We start from the raw sequence: 25,149 nt of genomic DNA, 5'->3' as shown, positions 1-25,149 counted from the left end.
GGAGTGAAAATTATCTGACTCAAAAAATTTATGTTCTGTATTAATAAATGCATGTAATAAGTTCATTACTTACTTTTTTTCAATAAGAAACTTCACAGTTACAGTAAATGTTAAAATTATGGCTGAAAATTTCCATAGTTGTTAGCTATTCGAATTTATCTTTATTATCACTTACTTGCGTGCATATAAAGTTATGTTTATCTCATTGTAAAGAGAACAAGGTGATGAATAAACTAATGGTTAGATAAGAATAAAAGTATTTACTTTTAATACACATAATTTCTATCTAAATTACTTATAAATTTTAAGATTTGAGCATCTTTTTTATGCTCTTCTTCTTTATGTTCGCGTTACAATTTTACAATGCGCGTTACAAAGTAGCATTTGTTTACTTTTCGTTACCAACTGTATAAAATGCTAGTTTGTTTTAAATTTCAACTAATTATGGAAATTTTTGTTTACAATTTGTTGAAATAAACAATACCTTTTCAGGTGAATATGCGATAATTTCTTTCCTGAAAAAGTAATAAATAATAGCAAATTATATAATTTGTTTTATTAATTATTATTTCTGAAATAAATGGCATAATCATTATTAATTTTTATATTTTATTTAAGGCATTTATTAAAAACTGAAGTCTTTTCATAAGTCTTTTTTTTTTCATTGACGTTAATTTTTAAAAATTTCAGATGCTAGACAATGTTTCTTAAAAAATCTGTAATATCATGTGCTTTCCAATCTTAAAGCTTATATTATTGATACTTTAGTATATACTCTTAGAATAACAGAACCTTCAGAATAACACCAAATGAGCGAGTGCCGCCAATTTTGGTGTATCATCTGGCAACCCCCTTTCACAAAAATATGACGGCAGCGCACGCGCTCTTGGATATTGTCATCACTCTTTTCAATGCAGGCACTCTACTATAACCATATAAATACACTGCTAATAACCTCCCCATAGGATGGAAAGCTGGCAGGCAGCAAGTAATGGAGGGGCTATTTTCAACATTGAAAGTAAACGGCGAAATTGGATAGCGTATATCTCTTGTCTGACACGTTGCGACAGCTAATTGACGTGACTGTTTCCGCCTTCAATACGGTTGTTTATCTTACCACATAATCGCTGGTTTTGTATTCGATTTTATTTTATATTTTTTGGAACGCAAGGAGTATTGAAAACTGAAACGCAAGCTAAGAGTGATAATAGAATATTCGAATTGCCAATATGATAAAATGGATAAACGTGACAAAAGAAATAAAATAAATAATAATGAAAAAATACAAGATAATACAACAACAAAAATTGTTGCATTTTATTAAACAACTTCAAATGCACAATAACGTTCTTTACAAGATCAAATTGTAATTTCAACCACGCATTGGATGCTTCATGTTTGATTCTAATGTGATTTAGCACATTGAATGTGCAAAACAAATGACAAATATTTTTCCCTCATAAATCCCAAATATACTATAAAAACAAAGCTTTCCACAACATGCAGTTGAGTTGAATTCCTAATTATGATTTCTCTTACTCTTTTGTTACACTCGATTTGAAATGTTTCAAGTTAAATGTAGGTAATGAGCAGAGCCTTTATATGAATGGTTGCATTCATGTTCAGCCTTAACGTGACATAACGAATAAAATTAATTAGTTATTAAACAAGTAATATAAAAAAAAGGTCAGAAATTTTTTATTTTAGTTACTTTTTATTAAATAACTAGGAGGCTTCGCCCCCTGCTCGCTGGCGCTCACCACCCCCGGAACTGCTTTCGCAGTTCATTTCGGCTCGCTCATTAGATACGTTCTTAACGTCTAGCTTTTGTATATTTTTTTGAACTCTGAAATTCCGAAAACTTTTCACTGTCGAAAATTCTAAACCTGTACATTTCAATATTAATTTGAAATTGCAAACAGCTCACATATTTTTCTTAATCACACTATTCTTAATTTCAGTTGTTGAGAAAAGTAACTGTTGTAAGTTTTGTTTTAAAGTCTTTCCCACCAGAGTGTTAAAGCCATGTGTTGTAAAACAATATGAAATAGTAGTCTGAATAGTAGAGAGAGAATTTCTTTAAAAACACAATTGTTAATTTGGGCATTTGGCGATACAACATTTATAGAATTGAAGGATTTGTTACGTCAAGCGCTCAGGTATCTTAATTTTGATCTAGTTGCGCTTCTATGTCATTTTGATTTGTGTTGCTAAGTTAACTTTCAAAAATTTCTGTGGCTGGCACCAGCATTTATATTTTTTAAGTTGTTTATTTTTATTTCTTTTAGAATTCGTTCTCTTTTTAGCGAAATGTTTTTTAACCTAACAGAATTCTTTGCCGACTGTTTTCTCTATAAGTGAAGAAAATAAAGTAAACATTTAAGTGTTGTGAAAAGAATCTTATTTAGTTGTACAAAGTACTTCAGCCAAAATTTGGGAGCCACGTAAGAGAATTATATATATTAGATCAGAAACACATCATTAAAAGGCAGAATGCTTTGGTGTTTTCAAAACGTAAACAAAACAAAGCAAACGTTGCCACTGGCGGAAAAGAAATACAGCCAAAATTTGGGAGCCACGTAAGAGAATTATATATATTAGATTATAATTTTTTCTCTCATATTAAACTAAAATTAATTACTTAAATCTGATTAATGTATTAATATTTGAAAAAACTGTATTAAGATCAAGTTTAAAAAAATGCATTTGAACTTGAGTGAATAGAAAGTATTTTATGAACGATTCAAATTTTGAACAAGATAAACGGAGAGTGTAAACTAATAGTAGGAATTGAAAATTAGAATCGTTTGTGCAATTATAACAACGAGAGAAGAATTAATTTTTTGAATATCTCTTCCATACGGGCTCGTTAGAAATTTTGAACAATTTTTAGGATTGGAGGCTAAAATTATCCCTCACACAGCAATCCAAATTTTAAGACCGTTTAAGACGTACTGGTTTATAATCATACCTATATAAACTTGTCTGATCTTCAAAAATAACACTTAAGACAAAAAAAAACCCTGGTTAGAACTACGTTATTAAATTGCATAAAAGCTGTAGCTTGTTGAGAGAAACTGATTACAGTTTGAAATCAGATCTAAAATCTGCTAAAAAATCGCATGCAACAGAAAAAATAATAATTGTTCTCAGGTGTTATTATGTATAGAACTTTGGAAGCGGCTTGATCTTTTGCAAATGTCAACAGATTTCACCCCGATTCCCATGACAACTGGCCCAGAAGAAACAACTGGTAGTGGAGTTACGGCCACCACAGCCTCACAAGTTGATACAACAGGGACAGGAACTGCTACAACAGGCACTGGCACTACTGGAACTGCTACAACAAGCACTGGCACTACTGGAACGGCTACAACCGGTACTGATACAACTGGAACTACTGAAACTGGAACAACTGGTACTGGTACTACTGGAACTGCTACAACAGGCACTGGTACTACTGGAACAGGAACTGCTACTACTGGAACAGGAACTCCTGGAACAGGTAAAACACCGACAGGCGCCACCACAACCAGTAGGTTAATAACCGAAAGCGATTAAGCCAGCTTTAAATTTTTGACAGTTTTTTTTTGTACTTTAGCTCTTGAGCAGCAATTTTAAAAAGATAATAAAGCTTTTACAGTTTAGAATTTAATCGCTTTATTTTGTACCAGATTGTATACTTTTTCAACTTTTTTACGAATGGCTACTGATTTTACATTTACGGAGCGAACCACTCACACTGTATGCTTTAAAGTAATATAAGAAACGCAACAATAAACTGATATCTAAACAATTTAGGATTTAAACTGAAGACCGAAATCCTACATCCAGTCTAATAAAGATAGAGTTTAAACATATTATCTAAAAATAGCAATGCCTTTCACACAACAGATTATAATTATTAATTTTAATGTAAGTACGAGAATTATTTTCATTAATATTATCACTATGTCATCTACGCAATTAGCAGAGTGAATTTCATCACAAAAAAACAGGCATAAGTTCACTCTATCAACAGCAAAAAAGTATAGAGGTTCGGTGATTTGTGTTGGCACGTCCTCTATAATCACCTCATCTCGGGGATCACATTTTACCTTTGATTTGTTCCATTCAAAATATTTCGCATTTTATGACGCTTGATTCAGATAAGTCTATGAATCAGTATACATTGATAGTCTATAAGCACAGATTTTTTTATGAACGAGTTTTCAAGCAGTCCTCGGTCCCGCAGTGAACTGATCATTAAGACACAGTTCCCAGTAGAATACCGAAGTCAAACATCACTGGCTGCGGTCAGTAAGAGGGTGGTGACCACTTTGATCAGTCTGCGTAGGGACCAAGGGTACGCAGTATCGGTCCTCGCTAAACTGTCCTACCGTAAACTACTCGACTTCGTAAGTAGGTAGTTGAGCTCCGTTCCTTAGGAAAATTTCTCAAAGGTTTACCATACAACAAAATGCCATAGGATATTCCTATGGAGTTTTGCGTACTGTAAAATTTTGCCATACGTATATGGCAAAATTTTACCATAGGCAGACACCCATAGGAATATTCTATGGCATTTTGTTGTATGGCAAATTTTGGCCAAAAAACTAAGGTGTGCTGCAGCTTATGAAGAAAACTTTCCATATGCTATGGTACACTTTTACCATACAGCTATGGCAACATTTCTCCATTGGTATTTTACTATGGAGTTATACATCGAAAAGTAATTACCATTTAATTACACGAATCTTTTGCAGCTCTATGGTTATTAAAAATAAAAACTTATGATGATTGTAGATGTGAGAGTTAAATAAAAATATATTTTGGTGCGTATAAAAGTAACGTAAAGTTATTTATGTATTGTTATTGATAGATGGGTTGAAATCATTGGTAAGGTATTTGTATTTGGATATAGTCATGATAAAAAAATAGGTAAATGATTGATATAATAATTAAATTAAGTTAAGGGGGATGTGATCGTTAAGGAAAGTGGTAGTACAATGCTAATGTGGGATAACAATAACCCAATAGGTTCAAAGGGTCACAAAGTGTGAGGTTTGAACAAATTGGATAAATTGGTATCACCAAATTTAGAATAAGGGTGAAAACTAAGAAAATTAAAGATAAATAAGGATAAGGTCATGCTATATCCAAAATATATATATGATTTAATACAGTAAGCTGATGTTTCCAATAAGAAAAACTAATAAATTCACATTTATGCATGCCCATAACAATAAAAAAAAGTACTCACCACATACAGAAGGAAAAAAGGTGATAACTAATAGCTATAAAGGTAAAGCTAAAAAAACAATTACACCAAACTTTCTGTTCAACTAAACATTTATTTTTGTAAAACTACTTTTCGTAACAAACAAACAATATGATTGCAACACATTTTGTGGCACAGAAAAAATATATCTTTTAAAAGGAAATGGGTGACAAGAGAATTTAAAGAAACCAAAGGCGTCATGCATAAAGTTAAATATAAAAGAACGAGTAATTTAACCGTTAAAATAAATATGAGAAGAAGGCTTAAATTTGAGAGGGCTTTTAATGTTAAAGAAAATTAAAGGTATAAAATGTGGATTTTAAATTTTACAGAAATTTATTACAGTTACGGATTTAATTTAAAATAAAGGTTAAGAAAAAAAAATGTAAAAAGAAATCCCTCGATACGGACCGAAGTCCGCATCGCGGAGAAAAAGGGTGACCTGCCCGAAGGCTCGATAAAAAGAGAATGTAATTTAAAAAGACTTAAAAATTCCTTAACTGGGGTAGACCAGAAAAACTACGACCAATTAAAATTTAAAGAGGCGGAGAGTTTGAAATTTAAAGGAAAGAGATTGGTTAGTTAGCCCCCCTAAAATTAAAAGAAGAAAAAGAAAGGCGTGAATAGAGGGGTTGGTTGACTTTCCCCACAGGAAGTGCGATGACCGCAACGACCATGAGAAAGGTCAACAAGAAAGTTAAAAAATAAAATTGCCAAATTGAAAAAAGGAATAACGTTTAAAGAAAAATTAAAGGCTTATGCAAAATTAGAAAATAAATTGTCACATTATATTAAGTGTATATGTGACAGTAGAACATCCCAGCTTTGCTTGAAAACTTCAGCCAAGCAAAGCTTTATATGTTTTTTTTTTTTTGGTATTGCTAAACCTCCCCTATTTTCATAGGAGTAAATACTCGCAGAATTCCTTTTGAATACCGTTCTTCAGATAAATTTTTTGTTAGTAGTTTAGGCCTTAGACAGATCCTTCTCACCAAGCATATATTATACAAAATTTATTTGCTGATTATCCGGTGAAGAAATTTCCAGGCATAAAATTCAAAATATTTCCTTTTCCTTAATACTAGTTATCAATCCAGAAAAAAAAAATTGTAAAATGCTAAAATGCATTGTTTAATTGTCTAGAGAATAAAAATAGCCTAAAAAAATATAATAATTTAGGCTAAAATAAAAACATTATAAAACTTTTATTCAACAATATCTAAAGATTTTGTTTTCGTGAAAAAAAGCGCTTTCGACAAAATACTAAAATAGAGATCTATCGACAAAGACTACTCACTTCTGCCTAGCATAATAGTATGGAATTGCCGCAGTTGATGCTCTCTGGTTATTTCAGTTTCCGTTTTTAAAAGAGCTATATGTTGGGCCACCTCAGCTAGATTTAGCATGCGAAATTTTTAGTGGCAATCATTGGTCGATTCACCGTGTAAGAGTATTGAATATAGTAAAGTGTGGCGTGCTCTCTGCGTTTCAATTGGTAAAGCTTAATTTAGCCTAATAAGATTTGTTTGAGCTCCGAGGCTCTTCTTCAAATTCAACATGCTTCCACCATAAACCACGGACTGCCGTGTAAGAGAAATTGTAACGTAAACAAAACAAAGCAAACGTTGCCACCGGCGGAAAAGAAATACAGCCAAAACTTGGGAGCCACGTAAGAGAATTATATATATTAGATTTACTTTCCATGACAACATGGTATGATACAGAGTTTAAAATTACATATTTTACCTCAAGTGATATAAGTTACTTTAATTGTGGCTATTTTATTTTCATTAGCGAAAATGCTTTCAAAAACATTTTTAAATGGTCTTCGGGGGGGGGCAATATGCATAGGATAAAAGTTTTACATGAGGCAGGTTTTTCAATCTTAGAAATTGCAAATTCCTGAGATAAATGGGTTATGAGCCAAATAGTAATAAACATTAAAAAAATACACTATCTGGCCATTAATGACCGGACACCCCTCATTTCGGATACATGAGGTGCTAGCATTAAGTCAGTGTGGCGTAGGGCCGCCACGCGCCCGAATCACAGCTTTAACCCTTTTAGGAAGGATATCCACTAGGTGTTGGTACACAGCGGCAGGTATTGCCCGCCATTCCTCCTGTAACATGGCGAAGAGTTGAGTGGTGGCTTTGGGGCGTTGTGGTCTGGCCCTCAACCGGCGCTCCAACTCATCCCAGAGATGCTCAATTGGATTGATGTCGGGACTTTGGGATGGCCTGTCAAGCTCTTGCACTCCCATTTCATCAAACCAGTCCGTGATGGCATGTGCTTTATGAATGGCAGCGTTATCGTGTTGAAACACAAACGGGCCATTACCGAACTATTGCCACAGGGTGGGAGGCGCCGAATTGTCCAGGATGTCTCTATACCCTTCTGCGTTCAGGGTTCCACGCACTAACACCAAGGGTCCAAGGCCAAACCATGAGAAACAGGACCTCACCATAATTCCCCCACATCCGAACTTCACAGTGTCCGGTCATTAATGGCTAGATAGTGTAATAATAATTCTCACATTTTTTAACGAAAATCGAAATAATTAGCTTTGTCAAACCTAAAAATTGCATTCTATTTAAAAAAAAAAAATTTACAAAAATAAAAACAGGTTGATATTTCTTTTATAAATATATAATTTTATATAAAAATGTCACTGAAACTCTCTCTGGTTTATTGCCTTCCCAGTAGAAAATTTTTTTTGCTTTAGATCTAAGTTAGTTCAAAATCTATTTGGCACCTTGGCGATTGTAGTTGGCGTGACAGGTCACAATGCATAAGTGTCCCCGAAGACAATAACTAACAAACATAATAAAAGCAAAGGGAAAAACTAATACTTTCATTAATTGTATGACAATAAAGCAATTGTTTTCTGCAAATTTTAAAATATTTCAATATTGAGATACTAACAAATACCTCAATATTATGATATTGACAATTGTTTTTTAAAAAGAGAATATTGCTTTTTTACTTACTTCTTCAATTTGTTGGTTCGCTTTCCAAGCTCGACCCTATTTAGTTTACAAATATATCGACGATCATCTTTGAAAGGGTGGGTCGTGCCATATTTCAATAAGGTTAAAAAATACTATGGAATTTTATAAAAGGAAAACGCTTTAATTACGATATTTACAATAATTTTGGAAGCCTAATGAGAATTTGAATTACAACATATCTAAATCAAAATATGCAACTATTATAGAGTTCAGTTGTAGGCTGCTGATACTTCAACACAATTTCTGTCTGTCGCACATGTCTGCAAAACCTATAAATACTTTTTTTTTTAATTTATTTCTAATGGCAAGGCAAAAGGTACAAATAGAAAGATGAAATAAATAACGAATACAAATGTACGTAAGATAACAAAGAAAGAAGAACGAAGTCATTGCCTTAAAAGTTCTCTTGCTTCCCAATATCTTGAGGACTCAGTGTGTCCAAAGCCTATAAATACAAAAATATATAAACATTAGTAGGCTTATTTAATTCTATGTATTTTTAGCTAAGCATTATTTTAAAGTAAATAACTTACTTCCTCATATTTTCCTTCTTCGAAAAAATAAAAAAGACCAGCCTTAACACTCATAGACATTTTTTAAAATATGTATCACATACGTGAAATGCTACAGAACAAGACCAAAACATAACAAGAAGAGTTGTGGCAGAAAGAGTACTTTTATTGCTATAAAAACAGCTTTCAAAACTGATTGCCGCGATATTTAGGCGTGTGCATAAGCAGAAATTTGAACACACTTTCCCACTTTTATATTTAGCTGATGTGCATTTTAAATCATTGTTTATTTCTCTTTCTCATCAGTTGGTAAAAAATATAAAATTATGAACGATACCTCATTGAAGATATTGAAATGTGTAAAAAAACAAAACATAGAAGGTTACAGAGTTCAAAAAGAAAAAAACAGTGCTATATGAATTCTTTAAAATTTTATTATTTTAAATAAACAGGGGATATAATTTTTTTCTTACACTTGAATTTAATTATTTAAAGTGAAGCTTTCTCTTATGGTTTATAAATTGATTTATCAGGAAGAAAAAATTGTAAATGATGTTTGTTGTAAACCAGTTAAAATATGCTAATTTATGATACATTACAATGGGATTACCATACATGTATAGTACATTTACCATATAAATAAGTATATAGGGTGGGTTTCCATAAGTTTGCCATGCGTATATGTTACTTTCCCATAATTGTTAGGCATTTTACCATAAGATCATCCTAAAAGTAAGCTGTAGTTCCAATACATCTGCCATATATGTATGGTACATTTCCATAAGGGATTGTCCTGCCATATAAATACCACACAGATATCTATGGTTCCCATAAGCCTATTGTGTCGTGCCATATAAAAGCCATACAGATCTCTATGGTAACCATAGGCCTATGGTATACTGACATACAAATTTCTACCGTTGCCATAGGCCTATGGTGTCATGCCATATAAATACCATACAGATCTCTATGGCTACCATAGGTCTATGGTAACCATAGGTTTCTCTATGGTAAATTTTCCTAAGGGGGAGCCATCCCCTCTGCAGAGGATCTAAATTGCGATGGCATGTCTTTGTATCATCCTCGGGGATGTTTTCCAGACTGTCGCCAATAGCCAATTGTGTAGATCTAGTGCTACGCCATTAAAGTACCTACCTATCTCATGCAGTCCTTGGAAGGCGTTATGGAACAAAGTGGACTTTTTATCCCTGATTGTTACAGGTGCTTCGTATAAATAAAGAAAGTTTGGAACACCTAATTAAGATTATAGCCTAACAATTGTTACTCTAAAATCAAATCTGTCTTTTAAAGATTGTGTGCTTTATTTCGCTGTTTAATTAATAGTTTACGCTAATTAAATGGGTGTCTTTGAATCATGGACATTAGGTTAATGAACTTGTTTCTGAAACAACCAAAAATTTAGTTTTTTACAGGTTCAAAAAATAATAAATTTATAAGAAGTAAATAAAACCGGTTTTTGATTTGAAATCACTATAGAGTTACTTCCATCTAACTTCGTTAGAGAGTTACGACACATGTGTAACGTTCCCTGATCGGTCGAGAAAAAAACTCTAATTATTTTGGATACATATTCTTTTCCTTTGCTTTTAAAATTAACTATTTAAAGTATATTTTCCGAATGTTGAAAAATCATTTATTTTGTGAAAAAATTAGATTTTAAAAATTATGTCACTTATTATGTCAAGTTATTTATGTGCGGAATAAATTGTGAATTTTTTAAGAAAATGTTCTCGATAAGAAATAATTTTAAGGAAAAAATTTTACTAACAAACTAAATGATATTTTTATATTTAAAGAGCTTAATTTGCACAGTGTGCTGAACAAAAAATGGACCTCTCTGAATAACTTTTGATCTACTGATCACGTTCAAGAACTCAATCTTAATGGTTAGGGGGAGTGACCTCAAATATGCTCATGAAAAAATGGCAAAATTCAAAGCTTCATAACTTCTTTAAAAATGATAAAAAATGCTTCTGCTTTATTTTGAAGCTTAAAATCTCTACTTTTATGTACTCTAAGTGTTTTTAATTAATATATTTTGCAACTATGTACAATTACACTCTAAACAATCATAGAAAATTGTATTAATTTTTTGTGAAGTTTGGCGCGATGTACGGGCACAAAGGGGTTAGATATTGTTAATTTTTATTATACCTTTGAAAAATTTGGACTTTCAGCTTTCATTTAAAAAAAGAAATTCCAAAAAAACATGCTTTTTGACGAAGTTATTGTCAAATAAAAAAAAGGTTCTTTTTCAGAATTTAATGATTTTTCAGCAATTATAATGAATTTTAGTGTGATTATAATATGATATGAAAATTTTTTAATTAAAATAAATTAAAATTTAATATTTCTCGATAATATTATTTCGTAATTTATTATAACAATTTTAATTTTTTTTTTGGAAAATATAATAATGAAATAAGACTCAACTTTACAATTTAATATTTTGAAATTTATTTTTTCGTATTTTTTTCAGAAAAAATTTGAAAACAAAAATGTAATAATGAAAATATATTTTACATCATATTTTGCTTTCTTCAAAATATCCTCCCCGAGCTTTCATAACTGCAGAACACACTCGAGGCATCCGATCAATCAGCTTTTTTAATGTTATCTTGTCTATTTTTCGCCACTGCTCTTGAAGGACTTTCCACGTATGATATATGCTGGTTAATCGCACGTCTCGAATTTGGCGATCCAATTGATCCCACAGTAGTTCAATAGGATTACAGTCTGGGCTTTGTGGGGGCCACACCATATTCTGAAGCACATTATCTTTTTGTTTATTTTCCAAATAAGTTTTGCGCAGTTTCGATGTGTGTTTTGGATCATTGTCATGCTGTAACACAAATTTTTTTTCCACAAATTCGAATGCCTGATGGAATAGTATGATGTTGAAAGATGCTGTGATATCTTTCTTTGTTTAATATCCCTTCAATTCTTACAATATCTCCCACAGAACTGCCTCCAAAACATCCCCATACCATGACAGATCCACCACCATGTTTGACAGTCGGCTGAAAACACTGTTCAAGCATTCATTCACCAGGCAAACGTCGAACGTAAAATCTTCGTTTTGATCCAAAGAGCTCGAATTTCGACTCGTCGGTAAACAAGACTTTTTTCCATTGAAAGGGAGTCCATTTTTGATGTTTTCTTGCCCAAGCAAATCTTTTCTTTCGATTGATTGGCCTTAAAAGAGGTTTTTTTGCAGCTATACGTCCTATCAAATTAGCATTATTTAGACGTCGTTTCACTGTTGCAACCGATACTTCTGAATCTCTTGTTGCGTTCATTTCCCGTCTAATATCTGGTGCTGTTTTAAATCGGTTCAGTTTACTAGTAACACGAATAAATTTATCTTCTTGTTTCGTTGTCACTGGAGGTCTACCAGATCGCAAAATGGTGTTAATTTCTCCTGATTTTTTATACCTTTGAAAAGTATATTGCACACCATAATGTAATAAATGTCCTGCGTTTCTTAGACTTATAATAGCTGATCGTTTTCGATACGGTATTTCCTTTCCTCCTGGAGCCATTGTAATTAGACAGTTGTATATTCAATGTCAACTCATTTATTGCTCGAAAAATACTGTTTAAAGTTTTAAAACAAGAGAATTTTTATCATAATTACATTTTTGTTTTCAAATTTTTTCTGAGAAAAATACGAAAAAATAAATTTCAAAATATTAAATTGTAAACGTTGATTCTTATTTCATTATTATATTTTCCAAAAAAAAAAAGTTAAAATTGTTATTGTAGAGGCTGTTGGTTGCGACAGCTGAGATAGCATGAAAATCCGAGGTAGAAGGATCGAGGATTGGATCGAAGACCGAAGGTAGGCGGACGAACCTAAATAGTTCCTGTGCGGAATTCATTATAATTGCAGAAAAATCATTAAATTCTGAAAAAAACCTTTTTTTTTTTATTTGACAATAACTTCGTCAAAAAACATGTTTTTTTGGAATTTTTTTTTTAAATGAAAGCTAAAAGTCCAAATTTTTCAATGGTATAATAAAAATTAACAATATCTAACCCCTTTGTGCCCGTACATCGCGTCAAACTTCACAAAAAATTAATACAATTTTCTATGATTGTTTAGAGTGTAATTGTGCATAGTTGCAAAATATATTAATTAAAAACAATTAGAGTACATAAAAGTAGAGATTTTAAGCTTCAAAATGAGCTAAAGCAGAAGCATTTTTGATCATTTTTAAAGAAGTTGTGGCACTTTGTATTTTGCCATTTTTTTATAAGTTTCTAGGTGTACTGATACTTTTGAGCGGTACTGTAAGTTATACAATTTGTCGCATCGTTATAAAGAATATAGTTTTACAAGGCAAAATACAAAATTTGAGCATAATCGGTCGAATAGTTCCTCAGAAATCGAATTTTAAATATTTTACTTTTGTGAAATTTTATTTATCGGGAACAATTCGATCGATGATTCCGTTCAAACTTTGTACTTTGCCTTTTGAAATTGTAATCTTTAAAAAATGATGCAAAAATTACATGCCTTACAATTAAAAAATTTTTGAACTATTATTAAATAAAATAATAAAAAATATTAACTAAAAGTTGTTTTTTGCATGGAATTATCTTTGGATAAACGACTTTTATAGTTGTGTGCAAACATTTTTCAATTCCCTTAAAAAAAGTTCAGGAGTTATAGCGAAATATACGCAAAAAGTAAAATTAACATTAAGTGGTCTCAACTATGGAACACTCTCCTCACCAAACTATCGGAACCAGATTGCGGCTATATTTTGGGAGTCAAATATCTGAATCCGTCGAAAAAAGAGAGAAAGTACGTTTTAGTGTCTGATTGCTGATTAATAAGAGCCTCGTAATCAGCATAATTCAGGTCACACTCTCGAGCCATTATGATCGAGTCCCAGAACGTGAAGATCGGATCGTTAGATCAAAAGTTATACAAGATGGTCAATTTTTTTTTTGGAGTACTGTGTATCAACAATTTTCTGTACTTTGGAGTAGCTTCTCGTCTCTCTACAGGGAAAATAAAAACAAATTGTAACATAACTAAATATGGATACCATAACAAGAATTTTGAAATGGCAGCTGTTTATTAATTTTACAATAATAATTAATTATGGCAATTTGTTATTGTTTTTTATTATTTTTATTCATGAATGTCTTATTATGTTCTTTAAAACGAATTTTTCTTATCATTAAAAAATTAATTTTTACTGGTTATTCTACATTTTTATAGAAATGTAAGTTTGTTTTTTAATGGTTATATACAATACCTGATTTCAATGCCTATTTGTTTCTATGTTTAAAAATAAATAATAATCGTTTTTTCATAAGTTACTCTTGAATATTTTATTAAAAAAGTGGGCTATATTACTTTGAGTTTATATTGAAAATAAATATCTATGTTTAGTAAGTATATATTTCATGAAGTAAAGACGATCCTTTAAACAACTTTGCATTTCATTAAATGTTTTTAGAATTTCTTGCAAAGGATATTATTTTTTAATTTTTCATTATTGTTAAGCAAAAAATAAAAAATTGTTACTAATCATTTTCTCTTACATGACACAATTACTTAATTAAAAGTACAAAAAAATATTTATTTCTATAAAAATTGGTCACAATTTGAAATTAAAATTGGAATATAAGAAAATAAAAGAAAACGTTTCCAGGATGAAAAAAATGCGAAAATTTTATTTTTCATAAATCACAAGGAAAAAAAAGCTTTTACTTTATTTTATTATTTTCCATTTTTGAATTTTGTGCCTTTTAAATAAAGTCGGAATGTATTGGAATGTAAATTTTTCGTTTGTTCATAAATTACTATTGAAAAAAATTATTGCTGATTGTCATCAGACAAAGAGACTAGTCCTAAAGTGTTCGAAATTGCTGATAAATTTTACAATCTGAATTATGCTTAGATAGTTCAAGAACTAATTGAAACAACCTTTTCCATTAAACTGTGTTTATTTCAATTAAGAAAACTTTAACTTGTAATCGAAGATCAGATGCCTTTCGGCGATATGATTCTAAAATATGCAGTGATCAGGAAACAATAAAAATTTGAAAAATCTTTCAGTACAGACCTCCATTTAAAATGTAAGACCTATAGCTAATCGGACAGTAGTTTGAATTTCAATTAACTATAAATTTATTGTACAAATAATAATGCTATAAATTTCGCTTGTGAAAAAAATTACCGGAAAATAATTATCATTTAATTTGTCTCCAAATTTTAGCACTCCAGTTCTTCGAAATTGGACGTAAATGTTATCAGCAATCAGCTAACTTTGATGATATGATGATTAATTATGATTGTTTTGAAAAGGATTGAAACTTACATAATCGTCAATCGCGGAGGGGCACTCAAAACGTGAGCACTCTAGTTACTCAGAAAGTTGTCGGAAATTCAACAGGCGATGATCCTCCTTAGACAATAATTTTATGATAAATTCTGCTGGTAACGGTAGTGAAATGACTGCAAAAAATATTCAGTTTAAATTTGAGTGCTGCAGCCAGTCTTAAAGTATCGGAAAATTTCGATTGATCGAAAAATTCTCTTTGACGGTAACATACCTGCCAACTTTTAATTGTTTCGAGGATGATTTTTCACAGTGGTAGTAAATTGGAATTCAAATTGCAATTTTAGGCAGTAACATACACTGAATTTTGGATTAGCTTACGTGGACTAACAAAGCAGTATTACATATTAATATATATGATTAATTTTTTTTAAAAATAGTGGTTGGTCAATAAGATTATAAATTAAGTTTATAAATGCAAGGAATATATAGAAAGCAAACATTTTACTACCACTTTAAATATAGAAATAAAATTTTACGCCAAATGCGTAAAAGTTGGCAGGTATGCAGTAATATTGAGATAAATTCTGTTGGCAGTGGTTAAAAAATGATTGAACCTAGCATTGACACCGGTTACGTAGATTTAGTGCTGTCTTGAGTGCCTTAGCTAGTCGGAAATGACCAATGTATTCAATCAACAGAAATCATCTGTCGATATTCCATCGCAAAATAATAATAATAAGGTTATTTAAATTAAGATAAAAATATATTAACAAAAATAATTTTAAAAAAAAACTGTCACCAATTCAATTTTTGTAAATTATTGAATAATTTACTCTCTTAATTAAAATGCTTTTCATTTTAGCTCCATTTTTAACATATCTTCGACTTAAGCATTATATGATACTAGAAAAAAAAGAAATTAAAATACCAATAAAAATCACTGTAAAAGCTAAAAGTTCCCACGGCTTCGGAACAAAAAGAAGCATCACTAAGTGTGATAACCATTCCATAATCTTTCTCTTTCGCAACCCAGGACAATTTTGAAGTCATTGTCTTAACTCTCTTATTAAGAGTTAGATATCAGGAACTCTATAGAGAAATGGTGTGCAAGTTGTATAAATATTTGATGTACAACTTGGGCATATATCTATTATAAATATAGTTCATTACTTACTGTATACAGGGTAACAAAAAATTATAGGGATCACTTTTGAGGTTATCTACCACTAAAGTTTCAAAACTTTTTTACATATATAGCATACTGATCTAAAGCTCTGCTATTAGACTTTCAGTTGCAATACTATTTCATAAAATCACAAAAATGCCTTTGAAGAAGTTTGACAAAAAGCTAATTGGTCAAGTACAAGCATTTTTAGAAATTCGATGGAGCCACAGGATTATACAAACCCATTTTAAAAAGAAAGGTATTGCGATTTCACTCAGCCATATCAGTCGCATCAAGAATTCAGAACTAGGATTGATGCAAAATAATGCAAAACTGAAAAGAAGTGGACGACCAAGCAAATTGAAGAAATCAGATTTGCAGAAGCTTGATAAGATGACATCGAAACCGGATCCACCAACACAGGCAAGCATTGCTAAAGCTCTTAACGTGAGTCAGCAAGTTGCAAGCTATCAACTAAAACAAAAGTTGAAGAAAAAATGCCATAAAAAACCTAAATGTCATAATTCAAGTGAGAGATCGGTGCAGATTAGGAGGCAACGTTCATGGCCCCTCTACAAGCTTCTCCGTAAGAACAGATGGCGAAAGTTCATTACAATTGATGAAGCTTGGATCTATCTATATGATACCAATGCTAAATCTAAAGTTCAATATTTTAGCAGTGGGCAGAACAGGCGAGACTTGACACCATCAACCACGGCGCCTCATTCCAAAGGCGTAATGTTTTGGATGGGCATATCCGCCCATGGTGTGACCAAACCACGGTTTGTAAAACCTGGGGTCAAAATAAATTCTGAGTATTACATACAGAAGATATTAAAGCCCTTTCTTAAGGATGATTACTGCAGATTGTACCCTAATGGTGATTCTGTGTTCCATCAGGACTCTGCTCAATCGCATGCATCTAAGGTCACCCAGAAATTCCTAACAGATAAGCAAGTGCAATTCCTGAGACCAGAACAGTGGATTCCAAACAGTCCTGATGCTGCACCATGAGACTATTTCCTATGGGGACATCTGAAAAACAAACTGAATAAGCGAAGAATTTCTACATTGAGAGGCCTTCAAAGAGCTATTAGAGAAGAGGTGAAGAAAATCCCCCAGGAAATCATTTCGCGGGCTTTAAAATCATGGCCGAAGCGTTGTAGACAAATCTATTATGCCGGAGGTACACATAGTGAGAAGCATCGCTGAATTTATGCTATAAATTTTGGAAATAAAAACATTCAAAAATGATCCCTGTATTTTTTTGTTACCCTGTAATTATATTGTACAATTATAGCATATTTTTGCCAGAACTATGCAGTTTACCTGTCCTTAACATAGAAGTCAATATAACGCGAAGTTAACCTTTAAATAAAATAATTACTTTTTTTATCACCAGAAAAAAAAATCGATAGTTTAATAATTCTTTTCCATAATTTTATTTATTTATTTCAAAGGTTCAGGTGGCAATGGAAATGGAGGGACGGGTGGCAGTGGAGGTGGATCAGGAGGCAATGGAGATGGAGGTGCAGGTGGTGGAGCAGCAGCAGGAGGAGGAGGTGGAGGAGGAGCAGCAGCAGCAGCAGGTGGTGGAGGAGCAGCAGCAGCAGCAGCAGGCGGTGGAGGAGCAGCAGCAGCAGCAGGCGGTGGAGGAGCAGCAGGTGGTTTTTATGGAAAATATGGTGGTGGAGGAGGACAGGGAGGTGGCATGAGTAAGATGATTCGAACATCAATAAAATAAATAAAAACACATCAATGATAATTAAAAATTGTACTTATTAGAGTTGTAAAAAATTGTACTGATTAAAAATTGTACTTATTACTTCAAACTCTTCACTGATTCTAAATCAAATACATTCAAATTACTCACGGAATCGAGATCGAATTTATTTGAAGATGATTTGGTTCAACCAACCAAACTGATTATATTGATTCGAATCACTTTGTTGATTTGTTTTGCCCAATTTCAGCTCTTATCCTTTCTAAGGTGCTAGGATATTATTTTTTTCGACCTGAGAACATTGAAAAACCCTATTTCACATTTTATAACTCTTTAAGAAAGTCAAAATTATTTATTTAAAATTGAAAATTCATTGCAATTTTAAGTTTTTACTGTGTCCAATCAATTATTGAAAGCATGTCTTTTTTACTTTTTTGTAAACGGTCATATGGAAAAACATTTTATGACAAGTGTACTGCCAATTTAGAACAAAAAAATAAGACGGGTTCAGTGCTTGTCCGTGGTGACTGGGGGGGGGGGGAATCAGCGCTCGCCTTCCAGTAAGGTGACCCGGGTTCGAATCCCAGTGACGGCTGGTCGATACAAATATAGCACCGACCGAAGGACTGTCGTGAAATATCCTCGGTGGTAGACGGATCATGGGTTCGATACCCCTTGCCTTTTGGCAAACCGTTGGAGGTTTTCCTCTTTATGTAACGCAAATGCGGGTTAATTCCATCTAAAAGTCCTTCACGAAGACAAATTTCTGACATTACTTGATCCAGGAATGATTTGAACAAAAGTTATTCCCAGAAGTTCTCCTGTCTTCTGATTTGGGTTCAAAATTACAGAGCTACGGAGTTGAACACTGGCGGTCGTAAACCCAAAACGGGGTCGACTGCTCAACGACGGTTATAAAAAAAATATGCATTGCATGAGCCGAGGTGATTCAGAGGATAGGGAGTTTGCCTTCCAATGAGGAGAACCGAGTTCGAATCCCAGCAATGATTGATCGATACGTATCGCTCGCAACGACCACAGTGCTGATGAAAAATATCTTCAATGGTAGACGAGTCAGAGTCCCCTTGCAGTTAGGCTAACCGTGGGAGGTTTCTCTCTCCATGTAACTCAAATGTAGCTTCGTTCCCTCAGAAAGTCCTCCATGAAGGTAAATATCTCTTAATACTTGTGATCCAGGAGTTCCCTTGTCTTCTGGATTGGGTTCAAAATTACAAAGCTACGAAGTTGAACATTGGTAGTTGTAAACCCAAAATTAGGTCGGCTATTCAATGACTGTAATAAAATATATATAGCATATTTGTATTTTACAAAAAAAAGTAACCTAATTTGACTTTGTGTTCGCATTTCGGTATAGAGATGGCGCTGTAATCAGAAATTGAAATGTGTTACAAATTGTTTCGACCAATATCCACAAAATTTTGATCCGTAATGTATTTTTAAAATCATTTTATCGTTTCAATATTTTTCGGACACTCTGTATGTTTGAATTATAAATCAAATACATAAAAAGGAAAAACAAATTTTTTTTTTAGGACGTAGTGCAAATGGTAAGATAAAGTTTTAACTTTAAGATCTCTTGTTTATAATGTTAAAAAATGTGTAACTTTTTTATTAATTTTGTGTTTTTTTGTGACTTACAGGTTACTACAATAGGAACAATAGTAAGATTTTTTCTGATTTACTTTAATATTACCATCTAATTAAACATAATTCAAACAGCAATAATAATTAAAATCTATGCATACAAAAAGGCTGACGTAAGACTAGGAAATAGTTAGAATTTGTTTCTTATCGGTGGCAATGGTTGTAAATTAATTGCATTAAAAAACAAGCATTTAAAAAAAAAGGTAAAAAACATATACGATTCACTACAAAATGAAGAAAATTGTGATCGCCGCAAGCATTGGCAAAGTGGTTGTTGTCTAATTTGTTTTTTTTTTTTAATTTTTTTTTTATTGGAAAAGAAAATTGTGTTTTCATCTTGGACATCTTTAACTGTTAATCCTGAACTGCTCGGTACACAATTTTGCAGACATGCAGCTCAGACACATTCAGGGTAAATTCTTTTGCTGACTGAATAGACATTGAACAGCCACTCGAGATCAATATTAACATTTTCGGATGCGTACAATGGTGTTTGACGGAGATCGTAAGCTGCATCATACACCCGTTTCGGATTCACACGTTCATTCATGAAATATGATTTGAAAGCTAGGTTTTTTTTCCCTCCAATTTTACACGAATAGGGAATGAATCATTTATAGTGCGTGGAAGACAGTCTACGGTCTCGTACAAGTCATTGAACCGTTGACAATGGATCCTTTTATCCCTAACTGGTGATCAACACCCAGTTCTCGTATTTGCATGAAAGGGGTTCGGAGAGTCACCATTCACTCTTCGGTAGCGTTCAATTCTCTCAACCACTTTGATATTTCTCTGATGGACGGGATTCATGCCTGCGTTTGCGAACGGAATCCTTTCGTTTTTTCCGTTTGTGTATAACGCTTAAGGTATTCCCGTTTACGCTCTTTGGCCCAACATTACATATTTTCCAATTTGCTTAAAGTGCAACGCAACTTTAAAAAAAAACTTTTAGTAATGCTTTACTTTTAGTAAAACTTTTAGGAACAATAAATTGAAACATTTATTTTGAAACTTATGTAGGGTAAACTAACCAGTGAAAGAACACTTAAGTTTCGCTTGCCATTTAAAAAATCATATTAATTTCAAAATGCGTAATTTTAGTTAAATGACAGTGTCAACATATTTGTTACTAATTGCAAATTATGTAAAAAAAATTGTAGAGAACTTACATAATATTATTTTAAAGTTTTGGAGGTTCAAATAGCAAGTAGTAAGAAGACCAAGTAGAGGAACAGCTCTTACCAGTGAATGAACACCCAGTAAAGGAACACTTAATTTTGGTTATTTCTTAATGCTCTATATGAATTTATAAGCCATACAAATATTTAAAGACAAGCCTATTCTTGAAATTATAACATATAAATATTTGGATAATGTTAACTTTTTTTTTGTAATCATAAATTGAAAATTAAAGTGTCAATATATTAACACATACTGTTCATTCACTGGGAAATAAAATAAGTAAAGGAACATGTCTGTTCCCTCACTGGTTATAAGTTATGTTTCGTATTTTTAACATACTTTTGATGCGGAACATCACTAAAGGTACAAGAAAATCAAAGTTTATCTCTTATTTTAATTAATTTAGAAAAAAACCCAGTAAAGGAACACTTGTTCCTTCACGGGTTTTTCATCGTTTGGTGATACAGTGAATAAACATCCCCTTATCTCAGTACTTTATTGTGCTATGATGCTTAAAAAAATAAAACGTAACTTCAATAACTATATTTTGAATTCTCTTTTTGACAGTGAGAAAAATAAAACTATTACATACAATTAATTCCACTTCAAACATATAAATACAATCACTCACCTTGAAATTTTTTCAAAGAAACAAGCTGTTGCAGAGATAATAACAAAATCAAAAATTTTCCAGAGAAGTCTATTTGACCAGGTAATCCAAAACATTGCTAGATGACTTCCTATTGTTTGGCAGTAAGCTATTGTTACCAATCAATCTAAAGAAGAACTTTCAAATTCCTATTTTTAATCAATATATATGAAATGTTCCTTCCCTGGTTGGTTTACCCTATTATTTGATGTCTGAAAAATAAACAAATGTTATTTAATATAATTGCTTTCAAAGATTCAAAATGTGAAATAGTCTGCAAATTTAACACGTCGCGTTATTAAGGAAAAATGTATGAGCGATTTTCTAAAAGAATAGTTTCAGTTGCCCTGACGACAAATATGACCTTAGGTACTACACAAAAAGTTTTATTTGTATTAAATTGTTTTTTCCGACACACATGATGCCTCTTCAATGTCAGTATAAAATTGCTATTCACTAATAATAAAATTTCCGTTCAAAATAAATAAATAGATCAAATTGTGAACACGAATTTTTAATTGTTTCAGTTAAAAATATCTATTGTCTATTATTTTCAGAAGTTAGAAAAAGTAGAGACGGTAAGAGAGGAAAACAAGGAAATGCTAAAGGTAATGAAAAAAAAAATAAAGGTAATGATAAAAGAAATGATAAAGGTAAATGATAAAGGAAAGGAAATGATAAGGGCAATGAAAAAAAATTATTTTATTTTTATAGGAATTTGTTATAGAGATGTCCAAAAGCAAGAGGCTAAACTATATCATTTGACTTTAATCATTTCATCAATTGTCTTATTATTATCGTAATGGCAACCAGTCGTTTACGTTTATTTACGTTGAAGCTAAACATATTCCAGTTGATTGCTACTAATAACTAATTGATCATTCATAAATTTTGAGTAGGCAGATAAGTGATGTGACGTCAGTTTAGACATGTCTATACCAATTATTAGAACTATTTCAGAGTGCGTAGTCAGATTTTTTAACAAAAAATAAGTACCTTTTAAGTACTCTTTAAGCACTCAAAAAATAGTTTTAATCTCTTCCCTAACAAAAATAATAATTAGGATCTGTGCAGTAATAAAAATTATTTTTTCTACCGTTTAAAGTGCTTAATTTCTAAACATAAAATCAATAAATTCAAAAACATTTTCAAAGACTTCACTAAATTACTAGTTTTTGATAAATATTCCAGAGAAAATTATGAAAATCATGATTTTTTTTTTGTAATTTAGAACAACAATCGACACGCCTTAAGAAAAAATCTAATTTTAAAAGATAAATGAACTTTTTACAAACCCCAAATAAAAAAAGCACCTTTAAGGACTTTTAAAAAACGTAAATCAAAAATAAACACCTTTAAGTACTTTTTAAAAACTCTAAGCATCCTGTATTTATCACTAGATTTATTTCGAATTTACATTTAAAAAAGTACACAGTTTAACACCAAAGTATCTTCTATCTTATTATATAAAACGCTAATACGTACGTATGTATGTATCAATAAAACCGATGATATTTCTTTTCTCGCGCTGGCAACAGTTTTCATTTTTAATTGATAGGCTTCGGCGAGCAAGAGCACGTAGTGAGCATCATATGGCTAATCTACATTATATAAAACACTAATACGTTTTAATTGATAGGTTCCGGCGCGCAAGAGCATGTTGTTGTTGTTTCAAATCCCAGTTGGGATAGCGGAGCTATATCAGCTCAATGAGGCCGTGAGTCTTCAAAAAATCGAGGAAAAGGAGAGGTCTCTCAAGAACGTCTTCCTTGTTGAAACTCAGGCAATCAAGTAGATGGTGAGGAGTAGCCTCGCTGGAGTTGCACTTTTTACAAGATGGAAAAAGTTTAATTTGTCCACTGAAAGTGAGGCTCTTAGTGCAACAGCACGTAGTGAGCATCATATGGCTAATCGGGTGAATTCTCACCGAATTATCAAAAAAATTCTTACAAAATTATCTTTATCGAAGTCGATGCTTTACATCCGGCGTTCAGTACTATTTCATACTGTTTTACAACAGATGGTTTTAGCCCTCTAGTGGGAAAGACTTTAAAACAAAACTTACAATAGTTACTTTCCTCAACAACTGAAATTTAGAATAGTGTGATAAAGAAAAATATGTGAACTGTTTGCAATCTCAAATTATATTGAAATGCACAGGTTTAGAATTTTCTACAGCGAAAAGTTTTTGGAACTTCAGTGTTCAAAAAAGTATACAAAAGCTAGACGTTAAGAACGTATCCAATGAGAGGGCAAAGCGAGCATCGGATTGTGAAGCAATCCGAAAGGAGCTGCGCAAGCAGTTCCGGGGGTTGGCGAGAGCCAGCGAGCAGGGGGCGAAGCCTCCTAGTAAACTTTAATTTCTTGTAATTGTGTAAACAAGCTGTATTGTAAGCCATGTCAATAAATCTTCTAGTAAGACATTGTAATGAAAATTTGATTTTATTCATACTCAAGTTAATATGAAAAAACTTGAAATAATAAATGCATTCTTATATTTAAAAGTACAGTTTTCAGATTTAACATTTAAACAGCCCAATTTAAAAATATTTTGACTCTTTAGAAATTAAAAAGAATAAATAAAAAATTTTTAGGTAAAGGTAATATTATAAATGTTAAAGAAAATCTATTTTATGTAAAGGTAATAATATAAATGTTAAGGAAAATATATTTTATGTAAAGGTAATAATATAAATGTTGAGGAAATATATTTTAATTGGCAGTCGAAATATTCTTAAAAAGCAAACAAAAAAATAAAAAATTTTAATCGTTTTTTTTTCAAATCTTATTTTAGTAAACAACTAAGTCCCAGCCATTTTTTTTTTCAATATTCAACATGTCATTTAATGTTTTTAATCATTCCAAAGATGGACTGGAATCTACCGATGTAAATTTCTATCCGTTTTGCTTCATAGTTCGATTTAATATATGTAAATGGTCAGGCCATTTAAATGAAGAAAAACGAGTATTGTCGATACCTTCTTCCCTTTTGCATTAAATCTAGGTTCTATGGCCTCGATACATCAGTGCTGCGTATGGAGTAGAGTCGGGCCCAGCCCGAATCCGCACCCGACACGATCTCGTTTACTGAAAAAGGTTTCAGGCAAACTCAGATTCATGACACAATGTTTATCAAAATTTTTGTAACTTTTAAAGAAACGGTTAGCTCCGTTATTAAGTATAAAAATTGTATAAGGTATCAAAATTTCAGTGGTCTGCATCTTTTGTTAGGTGCTTTTGCTTTGTGAGACTGGCTCTAATTGTCTAATGACTTTTATTTAACTTAATATTTCTGTTTGTTTTTTTCAATTTTTGTTTTAGTCATCTTAGAGTTTCAGTTGGTTCAGTTTTTCTCTTCGCTTTTTCTTTCATAGGTTGGTGGTAGATTTTTTTTTTTTAAATTGTCTAATTTTCTTGTTTGGACATGAAAGACCGAGTGACGAGATCGCAAAATTCGGCCTTTATCCAACGTATATCTCGGGCTCAGACCTCCTAAAGTGAGCCCGAGCTCTTCTTCAGTCTGGATCCCTCCAGGTGTTAGAGCTGAAAGAACCACTCCTGGCTAATGAGCCAAGTTTAAAAAAAATTACCTTGTTTGAGTCATCCAGTTAAGTTCGATGTAAAGTTATCAAACAAACTTTTGCCCGAAAAATCGAGTC

The 25,149-nt window shown here is 32.0% G+C and overlaps 1 protein-coding gene across 12 annotated transcripts in view; it reads left to right on the top strand.

Annotated features, from left to right (window-relative positions):
* Positions 1–25,149, top strand: part of LOC107437419 (uncharacterized) — an 87,124-nt gene that overhangs the window by 47,264 nt on the left and 14,711 nt on the right. For all 12 annotated transcript variants that reach the window (XM_071182864.2, XM_071182849.2, XM_071182852.2 and 9 more), the window contains 5 exons: positions 3,209–3,505; positions 17,732–17,986; positions 19,548–19,562; positions 19,656–19,676; positions 22,048–22,098. In XM_071182864.2, coding sequence (XP_071038965.2) covers positions 3,209–3,505; positions 17,732–17,986; positions 19,548–19,562; positions 19,656–19,676; positions 22,048–22,098 — 639 coding nt within the window. The remainder of the gene's footprint in view (positions 1–3,208; positions 3,506–17,731; positions 17,987–19,547; positions 19,563–19,655; positions 19,677–22,047; positions 22,099–25,149) is intronic.

Source organism: Parasteatoda tepidariorum, chromosome 4, assembly GCF_982258835.1.
Source record: "Parasteatoda tepidariorum strain Cologne lab strain chromosome 4, Ptep-v5.0, whole genome shotgun sequence".
Lineage (NCBI taxonomy): Eukaryota > Metazoa > Arthropoda > Arachnida > Araneae > Theridiidae > Parasteatoda > Parasteatoda tepidariorum.
Note: the sequence above shows the minus strand (reverse complement) of the source record. Positions and strands in the feature narration are given on the sequence as shown.